At 39.3% G+C, this 18,652-nt stretch overlaps 1 protein-coding gene across 1 annotated transcript in view; it reads left to right on the top strand.

The window, feature by feature from the left end:
- Nucleotides 1-862: 862 nt before the first annotated feature.
- LRRIQ1 (leucine rich repeats and IQ motif containing 1) overlaps nucleotides 863-18,652 on the top strand; it is a gene marked incomplete at its 3' end in the record, with an annotated part of 219,205 nt that continues 201,415 nt past the window's right edge. The window contains exons 1-6 of the mRNA XM_079775698.1: nucleotides 863-888; nucleotides 4,570-4,711; nucleotides 6,758-6,869; nucleotides 14,414-14,505; nucleotides 16,396-16,510; nucleotides 17,377-17,600. Of these exons, the coding sequence (XP_079631824.1) occupies nucleotides 4,571-4,711; nucleotides 6,758-6,869; nucleotides 14,414-14,505; nucleotides 16,396-16,510; nucleotides 17,377-17,600 (684 nt within the window). The 5' untranslated portion in view covers nucleotides 863-888; nucleotide 4,570. The remainder of the gene's footprint in view (nucleotides 889-4,569; nucleotides 4,712-6,757; nucleotides 6,870-14,413; nucleotides 14,506-16,395; nucleotides 16,511-17,376; nucleotides 17,601-18,652) is intronic.

An 18,652-nucleotide genomic window follows, 5' to 3' on the forward strand; every position in this document is an offset into this window, starting at 1 on the left:
AAGTCTACTGATTTCTCACTTTGTTATTAATTCTTAAGTTGATGCAATACAAGTTTACTATAGTATTGTTACCAAGCAATAGAGTCTATTTCCTTTCAAAGGCTCAATTAAATGTTTTCTTTTAGCTTACTGTATGTCAGATATCTTTTGCAATCATGCATAGCCACTTCCTCTTGGAATTTAATTCTTTGTTTGCAAACTTAAAAACAATAAAAATCAGAAATATCTGTTACTAACTAAAATTAAATTTCACATTTGTATTCTATAAATTTGTTCCACACAAAAATCTTTGATTAATTTTAATTAAAAATTAAATCACATGATTTGTACATAAAATTAAAATTTAATATTAAAACAGTGAGAGTCACGTCAATATTTTACAGTAAAACATAATTAGAAAATAAGTTTTCTAATTTCTCATTCCACTCATTCATTTAGAGGATTTTTGATAGACATTGAGTGATAATTTACTTTTTTTTTTTTTTTTTAAGAAACTGTTGTCATGGAAGGCAAACAATTTATTGGCTCCCCTTTCATATTTCCGACCCCATAAATCACTATTCAGGATTAAGTTTTTGTGGAATGAACAAAGGCAATTTAACATTGACCAGATGCAAGTAATAAGTATAGATAGATCAGAAACAATTTCAAGTTCTTTATTAACTACTTTTCAAAATTATTTAAATATTAACATCTACCTAAGTTCCTCATCCAGCTCCTGAGATGCAGCGTTCCTGCCAATTGCAGAAGGAGATAGTTTGTCCTACTGGGGCACCGGTGGGACACGCGGTCCCTCTGCCTTGGGATTGGCTGTTGCCGTGGTTACAGTTTGTTTGGCTTCTCCGGGCGCTGTCTGCCACCTCGGTGGAGGGATTTAGCTGCTGGTGGGTGAGCTAGCGTCACTCAGGCCGGGGCCCCCCAAAGGCGGCCTCTCCCTGCAAGGCCGCCCCCCGCCAAGGCTGGGCCCCCCAAGGTCGGGTTCGTGGGTGGGAAGGAGGTAGCGCCGTGGGAGCGCAGACGAGCCAGCGCCTCTCGGTCAAGACCCGGCTTTAGGGCGGGAGCGGGAGGGCGCCGCGGGCTGCTGCGCGAGGCTCCCAGCTCCAGGCTGCCTTCACTTGGGGCATTTTGGTAGCTCAGTCAAACGCGATCTACTCTGACTAACCGTCCCTAAATGACGGTGCCCTCCCTCCCTCCCTCCCTTCTTCTCTATTCTTTCTTTCTCTTATTTTATTTTTTCATACATAATTTTGGTTACTTTTAAAAAGTAGATTTGGCTCCCCTTTAATTATAGTTGAACTATGGTTGAAAGGTAGAGTTACTTCAGATTTACCACTTTTAGCGGCTTTAGCCAATTCTAAGGGATTCATTATAAACTTTAAATGTTTGCTGTAGCCACGTACTTCAGAATCAATCTAGGGCTGCACTCACCTGCCCGGTAACCACCAAGGAAGCGATTGAGGGTTTGCAATGCAGCCAGTCCACGTTGAAATGTGCTGTAGGTGTAAAGTGCACATCAGATGTTGACTACTTGGTTTGCAAACAAGAATGCAACCTTTTTAGGTTGAACTTCATAACAGTTTTTAACTGGTTACATGTTGAAATAATATTTTGGATAAATAAGTTAAATAAAATATATTATTGAAGTTAACATCACCTGTTTCTCTTTAATTCTTAAAACGGTGCTACTAACTAGAAAATTTAAGATTACAAATGTGCTCGAATATGTAATTGGACAGGGCTGATCTAAAGATCAGTGGATGAGCAGAGAGGGACATATAATGGAAGTGACTCTTACCTTTACCCTAGTCTCCTGCCTTTCTTTCTACATAAAGTTTTGTATACCTGTGTATTCTGCTTTATAGCACGTTAAAAAAAAAAAAGTTTAACCTAACCTTTGAATTGCACTTTAAGTTGGTTTGATTACAGAATCACATTTTGCGCCAGTGTTGTTTTGTTTTCCTTTAGGTGAGGAAGGTTGTGGATAAAACTGAGTATTTTTAAACTAGCTTTTAAAATTATGAAAGTAGTGCATATTTATTATTTTAAAAATTACTCAACATAAAGGTATGAAATGAAAATTAAAAGTTCCTCAATGCCTTCCAGCAAGTTTCTGTCTAAAAATAAAGGGTGTGTGTGGTTACATAAGAGTGATATTACTCTGCATATCTTTCTGATACCTGCCATTTTTTAATTATTTCTCTGTGGCTATATTTCCTGAGGAGTACAGTAAGTGTGCTTATTTTTATTGAAGAACTTGTATATTATTCTATTCTATGGCTGCATTATAATTTATTTAACTGTTTTCCTAATGAGTACTTAGGATCTTTACATTTTAGTAGTGTAATTGTAGATTCACATGCAGTCTTAAAAAATAATACTGAACTATCCCTCGTACACTCTGTCCAGTGTCTTCCAATGATAATATTTTGTAAACTATATTATAATATGACCAAGATATTTATATTGATACAATCTGCTTTCTTGTACTTATTTGTGTGTGTATATGTCCTATATAATTTTTATTATCTGAATATACTCACTTATCTATTACCACAATCAAGATACTGAACAGTTCCAACACTATAAGGTTCTCTCATGTTGGCCTTTTATCATCATAACCATCTTCTTCCAACCCAATCAACTCCCAACTCTTACCAACCACTTATATGTTCTCCATTTATAAAATTGTGGCATGTAAAAATGTTATAGAAATGGAATCCTAAAGTATCTCATGCTTTGGTTTCTCAGCATAATTCCATGTAGAATCCACCAAAAAAGTTGATTTTGAGACGGATGAGTAAAATAGGGGAAAAAAGAGGAAGGGAGAGGAGAGAGAGGAGGGAGGGAAGGAGGTAGGGAGGGAGGGAGGGAGAGAGGCAAATCCAAGAAGACAGAGGTCAGAGGTCGAAAGACCAGGGACTTGAGGAAAGAATGAAAGTTTGGAATAGTCTAAAATAAAATAATAGCTGACTAGTACAGTCATTTTCAAAATTATTTTTACCAAGAGCCACAATAAAACAAACAACAAAAAATAGGTTACATTGTAATTCAAGCACACATACATACTTTAGAAACATGTTTGTTTTTAAACAATTCTTATCTTTAGCACATATAGTGTACTTACAGTTTCTTTTCTGGCATATTCTAATATTTTCTATCCTATCCTGTCATTAAAACTTGATAATCAAGAGACACTAAATTAACTTTTTGATCTGCTAATGGGATATGATAAATAATTTGAAGATTATTAGACAAGGAGATGTTCAGAAGGATTGCTGGGCAGATGAATAGCTTGAGCTTGGGGACCATTGGTAGTGAAGAACGTAGGGTTTGAATTCAGGATGTCTGAATTATGATCCTGCCCCCATTACTTTTTTTTTTCTTCAAAATCAGGTGTTTTAGTTATTTATTTTTCCACTGACATATCTACAACTGTAGTCTACATATTTATTTTGTTCTTTTTTAATTTTTTTATTGATTAAGGTATTACATGTGTCCATATCCCCCCATTGCTTATTAATGTAATGGCTATGGACAGTTAAGTAACCTCTTCAAACCTGTGTGTTCTCATCTATACAGTGACTCTAATGACCTTTAACCTTTTAAGTTACTCTAAAGATTATCCATTATACAAATGCCTTCTAGTGCCTGCCTTGTCACAGCTAGTTAATACTTGGAAGCTAATGATAGTGATGATGATGATGATGATGATGATGATGATGATGATAGTGATGACGATGATGATGATGATAGTGATGATGATGATGATGATGATGAGGATGACATGAAGATATACTGAAATATACTGATTAATGCATATCTATTACAAGTATTAAAGATTTAAATGGCCTATCTGGCATGGTTCAGTGGTTGAGCATTGACCTATGAACCAGGAGATCATGGTTTGATTCCAGGTCAGGGCACATGCCCAATCCCCAGTTAGGAGCATGCAGGAGGCAGCCAATTAATGATTCCCTCTCATTATTGATTTTTTTTTTATTTTTCTATCTCTTTCTCCCTCTCCCTTCCTCTCTGAAATCAATAAAAAATATATTAAAAAAAGATTTAAATGAAATAAATTTTGATTTTACATGCCATAATTATCCAATATTACATGTTATTGTTGCAAAACATAGCTTTCTCTGCTAAAATTAACAACTCTGAGTTAATGAGTAGAAACTAGCCTTATGTTTCCCCCATACATAGACTTAGGTTGTTCTCTTGTGAGTATTTTAATCTCTGAATATTCAAGCTGATCATATGTATTTTTCTATTAATCATTTCTATTAGGATGAGTTTTTCTGTGAAGTTTTTTGGTTCAGGAAGGCAAGCCAGCTCATTCCATGTAACTTTTCCCTTAGAGAATTCAAAGTCTAGTAATAGACCTGACCATTTTGTAGTGAAACATTGTTCTTAAATATATGGTACAGACATGATAAGGTGTGATAAACATTTGTTAAACTAAAATATGTATATAGAACAATGTTGGATTATTATGACACATTAAAGAACCCATAATTTTTATTAGCATATTAGCCTTTTTAATTAGTTCTGTGATTTATTGTGAAGGATGATGGAAGATGATGATGATGATGCAAAGATCAATGAAGAAATAGAAGCCGAATTGGACAAAATCAGCATTTCTTCTTTGGAAAAAGATGATGTAGATAGTGATTCAAACTCAGAAACCCAGAGTGATGGGAGTGATGCTGTAAGTGTTAAGTTTTGGACTTTTGAGCCCTTTAATTGGAGTAAACTTTTCTGGAGATATTTTACTTTCTCAATATGTTTTGTGTATTTATCTCATGTTTAACCCTAGGATCATCTTTAAACAGTGTAAATTGATAGATATTTAAATATAAAAGTTTGTTGAAGATAGAAATCACCTTGTAAATCCACATTCTATATATGTATTTTTTTTTGTAAAATTGGGATTATACCATGTTATGTATATACTAGAGGCCCAATGCATGAAATTTGTGCAAGAGTACGCCTTCCCAGCCAGCTGCCTGGATCCCTCCCTCGCAGCGGTGGCGGCTGCAACCCTGGCTTCGTCCCGGAAGGACGCCCGGTCTAATTAGGATATTACGCTTTTATTATTATAGATATATGTATCCTGCTTTTTAACATTAATCATGAACATTCTAATATGAATATATATGGATGGAAGCAAACTTTATGTGAAAACCTTAGATCTATAGAGGTAATTATTATTTTTGAATCAAATATGTTATCTTTTCACTTGTGTATGTCTCCCAATGTTTATATGCTTTAAACATTGCTTATGATTCCTTTTTTTACATCAAAACTCTTAATATAATGGAAATTTATGTTATAAAATGAAGATCTAATTTGAAATTTTCTTGAACATACTTAGAAAGAAAATTGAACTTAATGTTCCTAGTATCACTTGTTGAATAATACAACTTTTCTCTATTGACTTATTATATCCTTTTATACATTTAGTGTTTTACATATGATCTATCCAAGATTATCTAATATTTTCCATTACTCTGTTAATTTTTACCATATTACAGTTTTATATTTTTCAATTTCAAATGAGTTCAATTTTCTGTTTTGCAATTTCAAAATCTTCTCAACTAAGTTTTTTTTAAAAACCACAAAACTCACTCGCCAAGTTTCAAAAAATAACTATATTCTAAGTTTTAATTAGGATTTCAATAACCTACATATAATATTTGAGAAAATTTAATATTTTTACTTTATTATGTCTTTTTAGCCACAGCTAATTTAAATGAAACAAAATATCCTGATATTATTCATGTGATTATGAAATTCAACAGAATCATAGATATAATTCATAACACCTGAAAATGAAAAGCAATTTTTCACCATATATATTTGTTTGAAATATGCCCTTTTTTTGCAGTTTTTTTTTTATTAAAACATTTTAATGTTTGCAGGTGTTCCCCTTCCCCCTTTCACCCTCCCTCGTTTCCTGCTCCCTTGGGCTTCACCACAGTATTGTCAGTGCCCATAGGGTATACATGTTCTTCAACTAAAGTCTTCACCTTCTTTATCCAGTCACCCTCCCCCGCTCCCCTTGGACACCATCCAGTCTGTCCCACATATCCAAGCTTCTGGTTCCAATTTGTACATCAGTTTATTTTATTCATTAGATTCCACATATTAGTAAGATAATATGGTATTTGTCTTTCTCTGACTGGATTATATTGCTTAGAAAATACTCTCCAGGTCCATCCATCCTGTCACAAAGGGTAAAAGTTCCTCCTTTTTTAGAGCAACATAGTATTTCATTGTATAAATATACCACAGATTTTTATCCACTCATCTACTGATGGGCACTTGGGCTGTTTCCAAATCTTGGCTATTGTAAATAATGCTGCTATAAACAGGGATGCGTATATCCTTTCTGATTGGTGTTTTGGGATTCTTAGGATATATTCCCAGAAGTGGGATCACTGGGTCAAAAAGCAGTACCATTTTTAATTTTTTGAGGAAACTCCATACTGTTCTCCACAGTGGCTGCACCAGTCTGCATTCCCATCAGCAGTGCATGAGGGTTCCCTTTTCTCCACATCCTCACCAGTGCTTGTTATTTGTTGATTTATTGATAGTAGCCATTCTGACAGGTATGAGGTGAATTATGCTCTTTATAGCCTTTTACCTCATCTATGCATTTTCTCACATTTTTGATGTGAAATGAAGGAGGGGATATTTGATACATAGTTTTAATGAAAAATTTTATACTTCCTTTCATTATTGAAATTTTCAGGACTTAGTTGAATTACCGGAGTCAGTTCTTCACTGTATTAACATCATAAAGAATAAGAGTAAAACTGCTGAAGAGCTCATTCTTCAGGACTTAGAAGATACTGATGTTTTAAGTAAGTACAGTTTTTATCTGCTTGACAGATAAATTTTTTTGTGAGGATAATTAACCTAAAATGTAGAAAATTAAACTGCTTAAAGTATCTATCTCTTATTTTATTCATATATTTAATCTCTAGTATAATACCTATAGTATATTGGACTGTTCAATTTAGTTCATTTGTTTTTCTTACTAACCTTCCTATATATCCAATAAATACTACTCACCAATATTTGTTTAACCAGCCTTAATTAAAACCAGGCATTCTATTACTTTACATTAAAGAAAACTAATCATGGGACTATTTTAAAAGTATCCTATCTAATAAAAGAGTAATATGCAAATTGACCATCACTCCAAGACACAAGATGGCTGCCCCCATGTGGCCAAAGATGGCTGCCCTCATGTGGACACAAGATGGCCTGCATGGGAGGGCAGTTGTGGGAAGTTAGGGGTGACCAGGACAGCAGAGAAGGGCAGTTGGGGGAGACTAGGCCAACAAGGGAGGGCAGTTGCGGGTACCCAGGCCTGCAGGGGAGGGCAGTTGGGGGGGGACCAGGCCTGCAAGGGAGGGGAGTTGTGGGCAATCAGGCAAGCAGGGAGGGCAGTTAGGGGTGACTGGGCTGGAAGAGGAGGGCAGTTGGGGGAGACCAGGTCAGCAGGGGAGGGCAGTTGTGGGGGAACCAGGACTGCAGGGGAGGGTAGTTGGGGGGGAACCAGGCCTGCAGTGGAGGACAGTTGAGGGGACCCAGGCCTGCAGGGGAAGGCAGTTGGGCAGGACCAGGCCTGCAGGGGAAGGCAGTTGAGGGGGACCAGGTCTGCAGGGGAGGGCAGTAGTGGGCAATCAGGCAAACAGGGAAGGCAGTTAGGGGTGACCATGCCAGCAGAGGAGGGCAGTTGAGGGAGACCAGGTCAGCAGGGGAGAGCAGTTGGGGGGACCAGGTCTGCAGGGGAGGACAGTTGGGGGACCCAGGCCTGCAGGGGAGGGCAGTTGGGAGTGACCAGGACTGCAGGGGAGGGCAGTTGGGGGTGACCAGGCCTGCAGTGGAAGGCAGTTAGGGGCAACCAGGCTGGCAAGGGAGGGCAGTTAGGGGTGACCAGGCCAGCAGGGGAGGGCAGTTAGGGGCAATCAGGCCAGCTGGGGAGCAGTTAGGCATCAATCAGGCTGGCATGGGATTGGTTAGGGGGTGATCAGCCTGGCAGGCAGAAGTGGTTAGGGGCAATCAGGCAGGCATGCAGGTGAGTGGTTGGGAGCCAGCAGTCTTAGATTGTGAGAGGGATGTCCGACTGCCCTTTTAGGCCCTATCCTACCAGGATCGAGCCTAAACGGGCGGTCGGACATCCCTCAAGGGGTCCCAGATTAGAGAGGGTGCACACTGGGCTGAGGGACACCATCCCGTGCACGAATTTCGTGAACTGGGCCTCTAGTCAGTTTATATATCTTTTTGGAGAAAAGTATAATTTATATAAAAAGCCTAACAATGTTTATTTTCTTCAACTGATCAAATTTACTCCTGGGAATTATTCTAAGAATAATCCTACCTTATAACAGAGAAACATGCAAATTGACCACACCTCCACTATGCCCACAGCCAATCAGAGTGAACAAGATGGCGGTTAATTTGCATATGCGGGCGCTGAGCGGCCTGGGTCCAGGAAACATCCTCCGGACCCAGACCACTCCTAGCCTGTAGGCCCGTGCTTAGGTCCTGAGCGGCAGGGGTCCCAGAACGCACCCTGGCCACTCAGAGCCTATGGTTGTAGGCGCCAAGCAACCTGGCGGGCGGAACATCCCCGCGTCGCTATGTTCCACCCCGCCCCCAGCGGCTTGCAAAGGCTCCTACACAAAGCGGCGGTTTGGGGCCACGCCCCCAGCCAGGCGCCCAGGACCGGGGGCTGCCACTGGCCTCTGGGGTGTGCCGAGACCCTGGCGGCCACCGCTGCGTGCTGCCCGGGGTCCCTGCAAGCCTCGAGCCTGGGGCCTATGGTGGGGCTGGCTGCTGGCCTTGGGGCATTTGGAGACGGGGATGTTCCCACCCCACCCCAGAGGCTTTCCAAGTTCCAGCACCAAGTGGCAAATTGTGTCCATGCCCCAAGCCTAACGCCCTCCACAGGGGGATGGCTGCTGGCCTCTGGGGTGTGCGGAGACCCCGGCAGCCACCACCGGGTGGCAGGGACACGCCCCTAGCCCAGTGGACACAACCCAGGGGCTGCATGAGCTGCAGAGGATACACCTTTTTTAAAAAAAATTTTTATTGATTTTTTTTTTTTTTTTTTACAGAGAAGAGGGGAGAGGGATAGACAGTCAGAAATATCAATGAGAGAGAAACATCCATTAGCTGCCTCCTGCACACTCCCCACTGGGGATATGCCTCCAACCAAGGTACATGCCCTTAACAGGAATCAAACCTGGGACCCTTCAGTCTGCAGGCCCACGGTCTATCCACTGAGCCAAACCATTTTGAGAGTAAATACCTTTTCTGACAACTCATTGGCTAAGCTCCCTGTAGGCCACCAATTGCAGTGTTCTTGGTAATTTGGGTTATAAGAATCCAAGAAGGTAATCTAGGGTTTTTCCACCACACTCTTGAAGGAAAAAATGAAGGCCCCTTGAGGGGTCCCAGATTGGAGAGACTGCAGGCTGGGCTGAGAGACAACACCCCCCGCTACCCCCACTCCCTGCCATGCACGAATTTCGTGCACTGGGCCTCTAGGCTTATCTAATAAAAGAGTAATATGCAAATTGACCATCACTCCAACACACAAGATGGCTGCCCCCATGTGGACACAAGATGGCCGCCACAAGGTGGCCAGCAGGGGAGGGCAGTTGGGAGGAACCTGGCCTGCAAGGGAGGGCAGTTGGGGGTGATCAAGCCTGCAGGGGAGGGCAGTTAGGGGTGACCAGGCTGGCAGGGGAGTGGTTATGCATCAATCAGGCTGGCAGGGGAGTGGTTAGGGGGTGATCAGGCTAGCAGGCAGAAGCGGTTAGGGGCAATCAGGAAGGCAAGCAGGCGAGCAGTTGGGAGCCAGCAGTCCTGGATTGTGAGAGGGATATCTGACTGCCCATGGTAGGATTGGGCCTAAATGGGCAGTCGGACATTCCTCGAGGGGTCCCAGATTGGAGAGGGTGCAGGCTGGGCTGAGGGACACACCCCCTGTGCACGAATTTCATGCACTGGGCCTCTAGTTAAATAATAAAAGATTTAATTAGAATTAATCATGGCTTCATTTATAATTACAAATTGCAACCATCTAAATGTTCAACAGGAGGTTGGTGTGTTCAATAATACACCCATTAAAAAAGGTATTAGACAGATATTTAATGACATGAATATTTATGATATATTATTTAAATTGTTATAAAATTTAATGTAATTTATGCAAATAATAGCATAAGTCACAATGTGGATATTCAAAGATACTCATCAACAGATATTACTGTGTGAAAATATCTGTTCTAGCCACGGAGAATACAGCAGAGAACAGAATAGGCAAACCTTCTACTCTACTGTTCTAATGTTCCAGTGTAGACAGACAGATAATAAACAAATAAATAAATATGTAATGTTCCAGTACAGATAAATGGTATGAAAGAAAAACAAATTCAAAATAAAGCGATAGAGTTTGGAGGTTGCTATTTTAGATAGGGTAGTTATGGAAGGCCCCTCTGGGGAGGTGCTATTTAAGCAATGACTGAGAAGGTAAGCCACATGAATGTGTTAATGAATGAGGAGATGAACCATGAGGATATCTAGAGAGCCGATGTTCCAGAAAGAAGGAATTGTAAATGCCAAGACACACTGAGTGGGCTTAATATATTTGAAGAACAGTAAGCCTTTGTGACTATGTCTAAGAATACTAGGGTCAAATCATATAGGGCTCTTATAAATCATGGTGGACTATTACAATAGTTAGAGATGAAAGTAATCCTATATAATAAAAGTGTAATATGCAAATCGACCGAACAGCAGAACGACCAGTAGGCAGGGGCCGGCATGCATGTGGCACCAGGCCAGCCAAAACATGTGCCAGCAGGCAGAGGGAGGGAACGGTGATGGTGGAGGGGGCAGCAACCAGCGGTCACAGAGGGGCGATGGCGGGGGGGGGGCGGCACCATCCCCTGATCAGCCTGTCCGGTCACCTCCCACAGATGTCAGTAGGACATCCCCTGAGGACTCCTGGACTATGAGAGGGCACAGGCCGGGCTGAGGGACCCCCCACCCCCACAGTGCACGAATTTTCATGCACCGGGCTTCTAGTCCTATATAATAAAAGGCTAATATGCAAATCGACCAAACAGTGGAACAACCGATCTCTATGACATGCACTGATCACCAGGGGGAAGATGCTCACACAGGAGCTGCCCCCTGGTGGTCATTGTGCTCCACTCAGCCAGAAGCCAGACTCATGGCTGGCAAGCGCGTGGCGGTGGCGCAAGCCCCTCCCGCCTCCGCTGCAGGCGGGCAGTAAGGAGTGATGGGTCCCGGACTGCGAGAGCCCTGGACTGTGAGAGGGATGTCTGACTGCTGGCTTAGGGATCGGGCCTAAGCTGGCAGGCAGACATCCCCTGTGGGGTCCTAGACTGTGAGAAGGCGCTGGCCAGGCTGAGGGACAACCCCCTCCAGTGCACGAATGTCGTGCGCTGGGCCTCTAGTTTGAGTATAAATGATAAAAACAGTCATATTCTAGAAACCATTTTTATGGTAGAAGAACCAAAAGGATGTATTGATGGATTGGTGTGAAAGAAAGAGAAAAAAATGGCTCCGTATTTTTGTCCTGAGCATCTGTATGAATGGATATGTAAAGACTTGCTATATACTATAGATGCTTCAAATTTTGGCAGTGATTATTTATAGTTGAGTTTTGAGGAATTTTAATGGTATGATAATTTATTTTTACTAAGGTTTACACAATGAAAATAAAAGTATATTACCAATTATATAGCTTAATTGTGAAAAAAGCCAAAGGTAACAATTATAGAAAACTAGAGGCCTGTTGCACGAAGAGATTCGTGCAATAGGCCTTCCTTCCCTTGGCTTCCAGCACCGGTTTTCCTCCAGCACCTGGGACCAGTCCTTCACTCCTGCCAGAGTCTGCCGCCTTTGCTGCAGACTCCGGCTAGCGTCTGCCTTCTTTGTCTTTGCTGCAGGATCTGGCTAGAGTCTGCCATCTTCGTCTTTGCTGTAGACTCCGGCTGGAGTCTGCCATCTTTGTCTTCACTGCAGACTCCGGCCAGAGTCTGCAATCTTTGTCTTCACTGCAGACTCCAGAGTCTGCAGTCTTCGTCTTCACTGCGGCCGGTTGCTCCTGTAGATCCCTTCGCCCCCCACCCTCCCTTTCATAGCAGGCATCCTGCCCCACCCGGCCACTCCGCGCCTGGAGCAGCTGGGCAGCTGCCATCTTTCTCCTTCTAATTTGCATATTCCCTCCTGATTGGCTGGTGGGCATAGCGGAGTGATGGTTAATTTGCATGTTTCTCTTTTATTAGTGTAGATTAGTTATATGAAAGTTTATATAACTACAATTATGGCAGTGGTTTAGAAAATTATGAGAGGATCTCCTATACAGCTCTAGTCAATAGGTTTAATAGTTTCAATGAATAGAATAATTTTCCAAGAAAATTAAAATTATCAAAATTTATTGATAAAAAATAGAAATATTATTACATCAATAATCTGGCAAGATGGTGAAAATGGATTTCTTTTCAAATGTCTTTAGAAACTAGAAATAATTTTGCAATAGAATTATTACAAACCATCCAGGAGCAAAAATCTGTAGGCTATATACTAATTTAGTTATAAAAAGGTACATATTTAAAAAATACAATTGTATAGTTGTAACACATACAATAGAAGCCAGAGTCTAACTCAATTTATGAAGATAGATGTATTGATTAGGGCTCCCAGTTGTAGACATCAGAAGCCATTGAGGGTATTTGTTTGTGTGTTTGTTTTTATGGGTAGAGTAAATGTTCTGGTTATTACTGCAAAACAAACTTGGTGATTTAAAATAACAATTTGTTATTATCTTTTATGATTCTGTCGATTGTCTGGGGTTAGCCAAGCAGTTCTTGCTTGGGTATCTTATGCATTTGGAGTCAGATGTTGGGTAAGGCTGCAGTCACCTGAAATCTTTTCTGGATTGTAATTCCAAGATGGCTCACTCAAATGTCTGGCAGTTGATGCTAATTATTGGCTGGGCGTTCAGTTGGTGCTATCAGCAGGAGGTTTGTCCCTATGGCCTGCATGGCACCTGCATGTGGTTTGTCCCTATGGCCTGCATGGCACCTGCATGGTGAGAAGTACCATGTCACAAACAAAATACCAAGAGACTAAGGTGGGACCTTGTAAGGTTTCTTTATGACCTATTCTCAGATCATGCAACATCATTCCTACCAGTCCTGATGGTTACACAGGGTTAGTCTAGCTTCTGTGCAAGAGGATCTATACATTTTCTGTGCATACCAGGAAATGTGGGAGAAGAATCTTTGGAGATTTGTTACAACAATAAGTAACAGATTGTTAACAGAACTTAAGAAACAGACTGTAGACTGAATATCCAACGTGTACAAAATACACACACACACACACATACATTGCAGAACCTGTCTGCTGCAGGAGCTTGCTATCTGATATAATTAAGAAAGTCAGAGACATTTATTATCTACTATGCACTCCTGTCTCCAAACCAAAGCTCCTTCTATCTATCATGGTTGGGCCAAAAAAATGTTAAAATATAGCTCCCTGCCTCTCTTCACACATAATATTTTTATAAAAATAAATAATTACACAGATATATCAATTGATAGAACGTAAGTCACCCTTAGAAACCTAGCTTAAAGGGGATCTGGAGAATGTTATTTTTTGCTCTACAGTCCCTCACACAGGAAAGCATGCCAGAAAGATTGTGCATAGTTGTTGAAGACGAAAATCTGTATCTGACAAAATAGTTGTGAATGGAAAGTTAACCAGCAGAATGATTAACTTAAAAAATAGTTTACTGTCAGGAAACATTACCATGATCTAACACATTAAATGAATAAGGAAAAGAAACATAACTACATCTACACAGATAATACAAAGACTTGATAAAATCAAACAAAAACTCATAAACTCAAGAAAGTTTACTTCATTCACATGTTAGTAATTATAATCTTTCAAACTAATACTTTTATTAAAGTGGTTTCAATATCTTGTGTAAAATTATATTGCTAGTTGTAGCAGGTAGAATTAAACTTTTGTTGACTTCTAATCAAGATGTCATTACAATATCAAACAAAACATTATTGTGTGTATGTGGAGAATAAACTTTAGTCTAGAATATAATCTAGAATATAAAAGAGGATACCAAATTACTGATATAAAAATTTGTTACATTTTAGAGTAAAAATTATAGATTTCCCCTGTTCTTTATTCTTCGTTGTTTTTCTGTTGTTTTGAGTTACTGATCAATAATATGCTATGATAGAATTTGAGATTAAAGGATGTTGGAAGGTTTGAAATTTTAATATGTTGTTCCTTACTCTAATATTTAAAGTTATAATATTTTTTCTTTCTCTAGGCTATACTTATGGAGCAGTTTCTAATAATCATATGCGCTTAAGGGTAGAATTATCACCTGAATATAAAGAAAACTCAGATCAATTAATGAAGGTATATGTTCAACATTTAACTAAAATTACTCATTCTTACCTTCCCTCTTACGCCAGATGATATTCACTGGTTTAAAGTTCACTGATTTAAAAATTAAATAGTTTTTAAGCAAATCATTTTTAGTTTTATATTTTCCTTGGCATATAAAATAAAACCACTCAAACTTCAATATTTAAAAATATAAGAAATAGAAATTTGAAAAAAAAAAAGAAACATCACTACTTAGGAATTTTATGTGTATGTAGATAAAAGAGTAGAATGATATTGCATTCCCCCCTCCCAAAACTCTGACCCCAAAAAATGAATATGCTCTAGTGTTTATTGCCTTGCTTAGGAATGTAATGTGTTCCAGCAGAGATTTTAAATACTGTATAGAAACTTTCAACTTAGAACATCTTAGTTTTTCTTTAAAGATATAATTGAATACTCCTAAAATATAAGAGTAAAGGAGAATTAGCATGTTGGGTTAAAACTCCCACAAATCTATTCTACAGTTTCAATATCTTGGATTCATTTTTTAAAACTCTCATTTTATCTAACTCTATTCTCCATAAGATGTTTAAAATAATATGAAAATTATATGTATTTTCTTACTTGCTGTTTTGATAACACTAAAACTTGAAATATTAACTTAGAATTATCATACTGGTATTTCATTGGAATAGATCATCTTTTTATTTCCATCTAGAGTCTGATTGAATCTAATTATAGAAAAGTATTCATCAGAATTATGTCTTATGTATAATTCATATTAAAGTAGGCAACAGTCCTGGTTTTTAAACATATTGAATAGATCAGAAATTTGTATATGTGAAAAATCACTACAGGTAAGAAAGATAGAAATGTATTAGGAGGTAAACAAATATTAGTAAAAATATTTTAAAATGATTATCAAGCAGTTTAGGAAATTGCTGTGGATTAATATTATAGAGTGACTAGAGTTCTAAAAATCATAAAGTTAAAATACAGTCAGCTTGCATGGGAAAACATTATTATTCACCATGAAGATAATAATTATGAATGTGCTTTAGAATTTTATTTGAGAAGGGTTTGAAGTAAGTAAAGTTATAGCTATAAATCAACAAACAACAAGTGCTGGTGAGGATGAGGAGAAAAGGAAACCCTGGTTCCCTGCTAGTGGGAATGCAGACTGGTGCAGCCACTCTGGAAAACAGTGAGGATTTTCCTCAAAAAATTAAAAATGGAACTCTCATTTGATCCAGTGGTCCCACTTCCAGGAATATATTCTAAGAATCCCAAAACACCAATCAGAAAGAATATATGCACCCTTATGTTCATAGTAGCATAATTTACAAGAGATAAGACCTGGAAACAGCCCAAGTGCCCATCAGGAGATGAGTGGATAAAAAGGCTGTGGTACAATTACACCACTGAACACTATGCAGCAGTAAAAAAGAAGGATCTCTTACCCTTTGAGGCAACATGGAGGGACCTGGAGAGTATTATACTAAAGCGAAATAAGTGAGTCAGAGAAAGATAAGTATCACATAATCTCACTTATATATAGAATCAAATGAAGAAAATAAACTGATGAATAAAACAGATCCAGAGACATTGAAACATGCAACAGACTGACATATTTTAGAAGGGTGGGGGGAGGGAGATGGGAAGAGATTAAACAAAGAACTTAATGTATATATGCATAGCCGATGGGCAAAAAATACTGTGGGGACAGTCTGGGGAGGGGGTGGGAGTGGGATGGAGGGGATCAGTGGGCAGGGCAGGGGATATTTGTAATACTTTCAAAAATAAATTTTTAAAAAAAGTTGTAGCTATGTGTATAGACATAATTTCTATATTATATAATACTGATAATTTGATGCTCTATTTCGGTTCTTTTTAATCACTGGTATTCTTTTAACCTCTTAGATATTATCTGAAATAGAAAAAGAAGAATTTCTGAGAAGTAAAACCCACTGTGACCGTCCTAATTCTGTTCCAGAGCCTGGTCCTTATGAAGATGTGGATGAACATATTTTGCTAGGTGGACAAAACTCAATAATATTTTTGATAATTTTTATCCGATTATAGTTATCTTAGGAAATGTAGCTTTTTCTTTTGACAATTAGGAAAATACAATCATATATAATACTTTCACCATGCTTATTTAATTACATACTCTCATAGTTTTGTTTATGCTTCCTAAAGTACCTTGATTGAAATATATTTATAATTTTTCTACATATATAGCTGACTGCAATAAACATACCCAGCCTTGAATTTCTTAATAATACAATAACTATCCAGGAGCACACACACACACACACACATTATAATTTTAGATTAAGTTTTGTTGAGTAGTTTAAAGCAAGTTATGTGTTTTCTTTGTTGACCGCAGTGGAATTTCCATGTATATTTAAGATTATATTTTTTTACTAGAGGTCCAGAGTATGAAATTCGTGCACTCAGGGGATTCCCTCAACTGGGCCTGCACCCTCTTGCAGTCTGGGAGCCCTCGGGGGATGTCTGACTGATGACTTAGGCCCGCTCCCCAGGGGAGCGGGCCTAAGCTGGTAGTTGGACATCCTTAGCGCTGCTATGGAGGCAGGAGAGGATTCTGCCACCACCACTGCGCTCGCCAGCCATGAGCCCGGCTTCTGGCTGAACAGTGCTCCCCCTGTGGGAGCGCACTGACCACCAGGGGTCAGCTCCTGCATAGCGACCAGTCATTCTGCCGTTCGGTCGATTTGCATATTAGCCTTTTATTATATAGGATTTTTATTTTATCACTTTTTCTTTGGTAATATGTTGAAATTATTTCTTCTTTTCAAAATTACTTTTGTACTTCACAATGGATCACTATTGACAGTTTTGATCTTAAAATAATATTATTTCTCTTTATGACTGCAGATGATGGTGAAATAAATTTTGGATACTGTGAAGTGGAAGAAAGATGTAGGCAATCTTTTGAGGCTTGGCAAGATAAACAGAAAGAACTAGAAGACCAAGAGAAAGAAACTCTCAAAGCTCAGAGGGACAGAGAAGAAAAGCAGTTTCAAGAAGAAGAAGAAAAGAGACATTGTTGGTTGAAACAGTTTGAAGTTGAAAAGAAGAAATTAGAGAATATTCAAAAGGTTTTTTTTTTCATATTTCTTTTTTAAATTAGCAGCTACTTATGAAGAGTATATCTGTTTTGGAGTATAGTGTGGATTGACTTTTAATTACTCCTGGTAATAGAGGCAATTAACTGGTTAATAATATTTAATATGGTTTCCTTAATTAGTTTTTATTGAAATTTATTGGAATTTCAGTTACTGCTTTGGATCATGGGAGCCACTAAGGTCTTTGAAGTTTCAAAGATAGTCCTAGAAAGGATGACATTTATAGCACAAACTGTTGCTTTTTTATACCCTTCTAATTATAGGAAAATATAACAGAATTTTGTTGATCATACAGTGCCCTTGCTATGTGGTCTGATATATAGCAATTAAGTAAAACATATTTGGTTGAAGAGGTTCAACCAAGTAAATGATGCTTTGTACTTCATCTCTATAATTGAACTAATTCCTTGGACTAGACATTTTTTGGTATGGAAGACTTTTGTGTTGTAATTATTTCAGTTTTCTCCAACCCCACCTCAGGAGGTCTACACCCTGAGGTCACTGCAGTGGCATATTGAGAAACTGGTGGATTTTTAGGACCCTGCTTGTGGGCTATCATGATCCTTAGAATCGACATCAGGCTAGACAGACTTCTCTGCCTAACATCACTAAAGTTGATTTACATGTTACCTAGAAATTGCTAGATTTGAATGTTTCAAATAGAGAAATTACCATGTGGTCGTCTAGGCAGTTCAGGGTATGCTAGCCTTCCATGTTGAGTGCACTACATTTCCTGCTTATCCTACCTAATAAAGAGGGAATATGCTAATTTACCATCACTCCATCACAAAGATGGCTGCACCCACAGCTGAGGCCAGGTTCCCATAAGGAGCCTTAATGAGGGGACCTGAGGCTACGCCCTCCCCCGCCCCCATGGGGCTTGACAGGGGACCTCAGACTGTGTCCCCCACCCGGCAGGGCTTGACAGGGGACCTCAAGGTGTGCTTCCCATCCTGGTGCTGGGCTAGGGGACCTCAGGCTGCCTCTCCCACCCCAGCGCCAGGCCAGGGGACCTCAGGCCGCGG

The sequence above is a fragment of the Cnephaeus nilssonii genome, assembly GCF_951640355.1.
Source record: "Cnephaeus nilssonii genome assembly, chromosome: 6".
NCBI lineage: Eukaryota > Metazoa > Chordata > Mammalia > Chiroptera > Vespertilionidae > Cnephaeus > Cnephaeus nilssonii.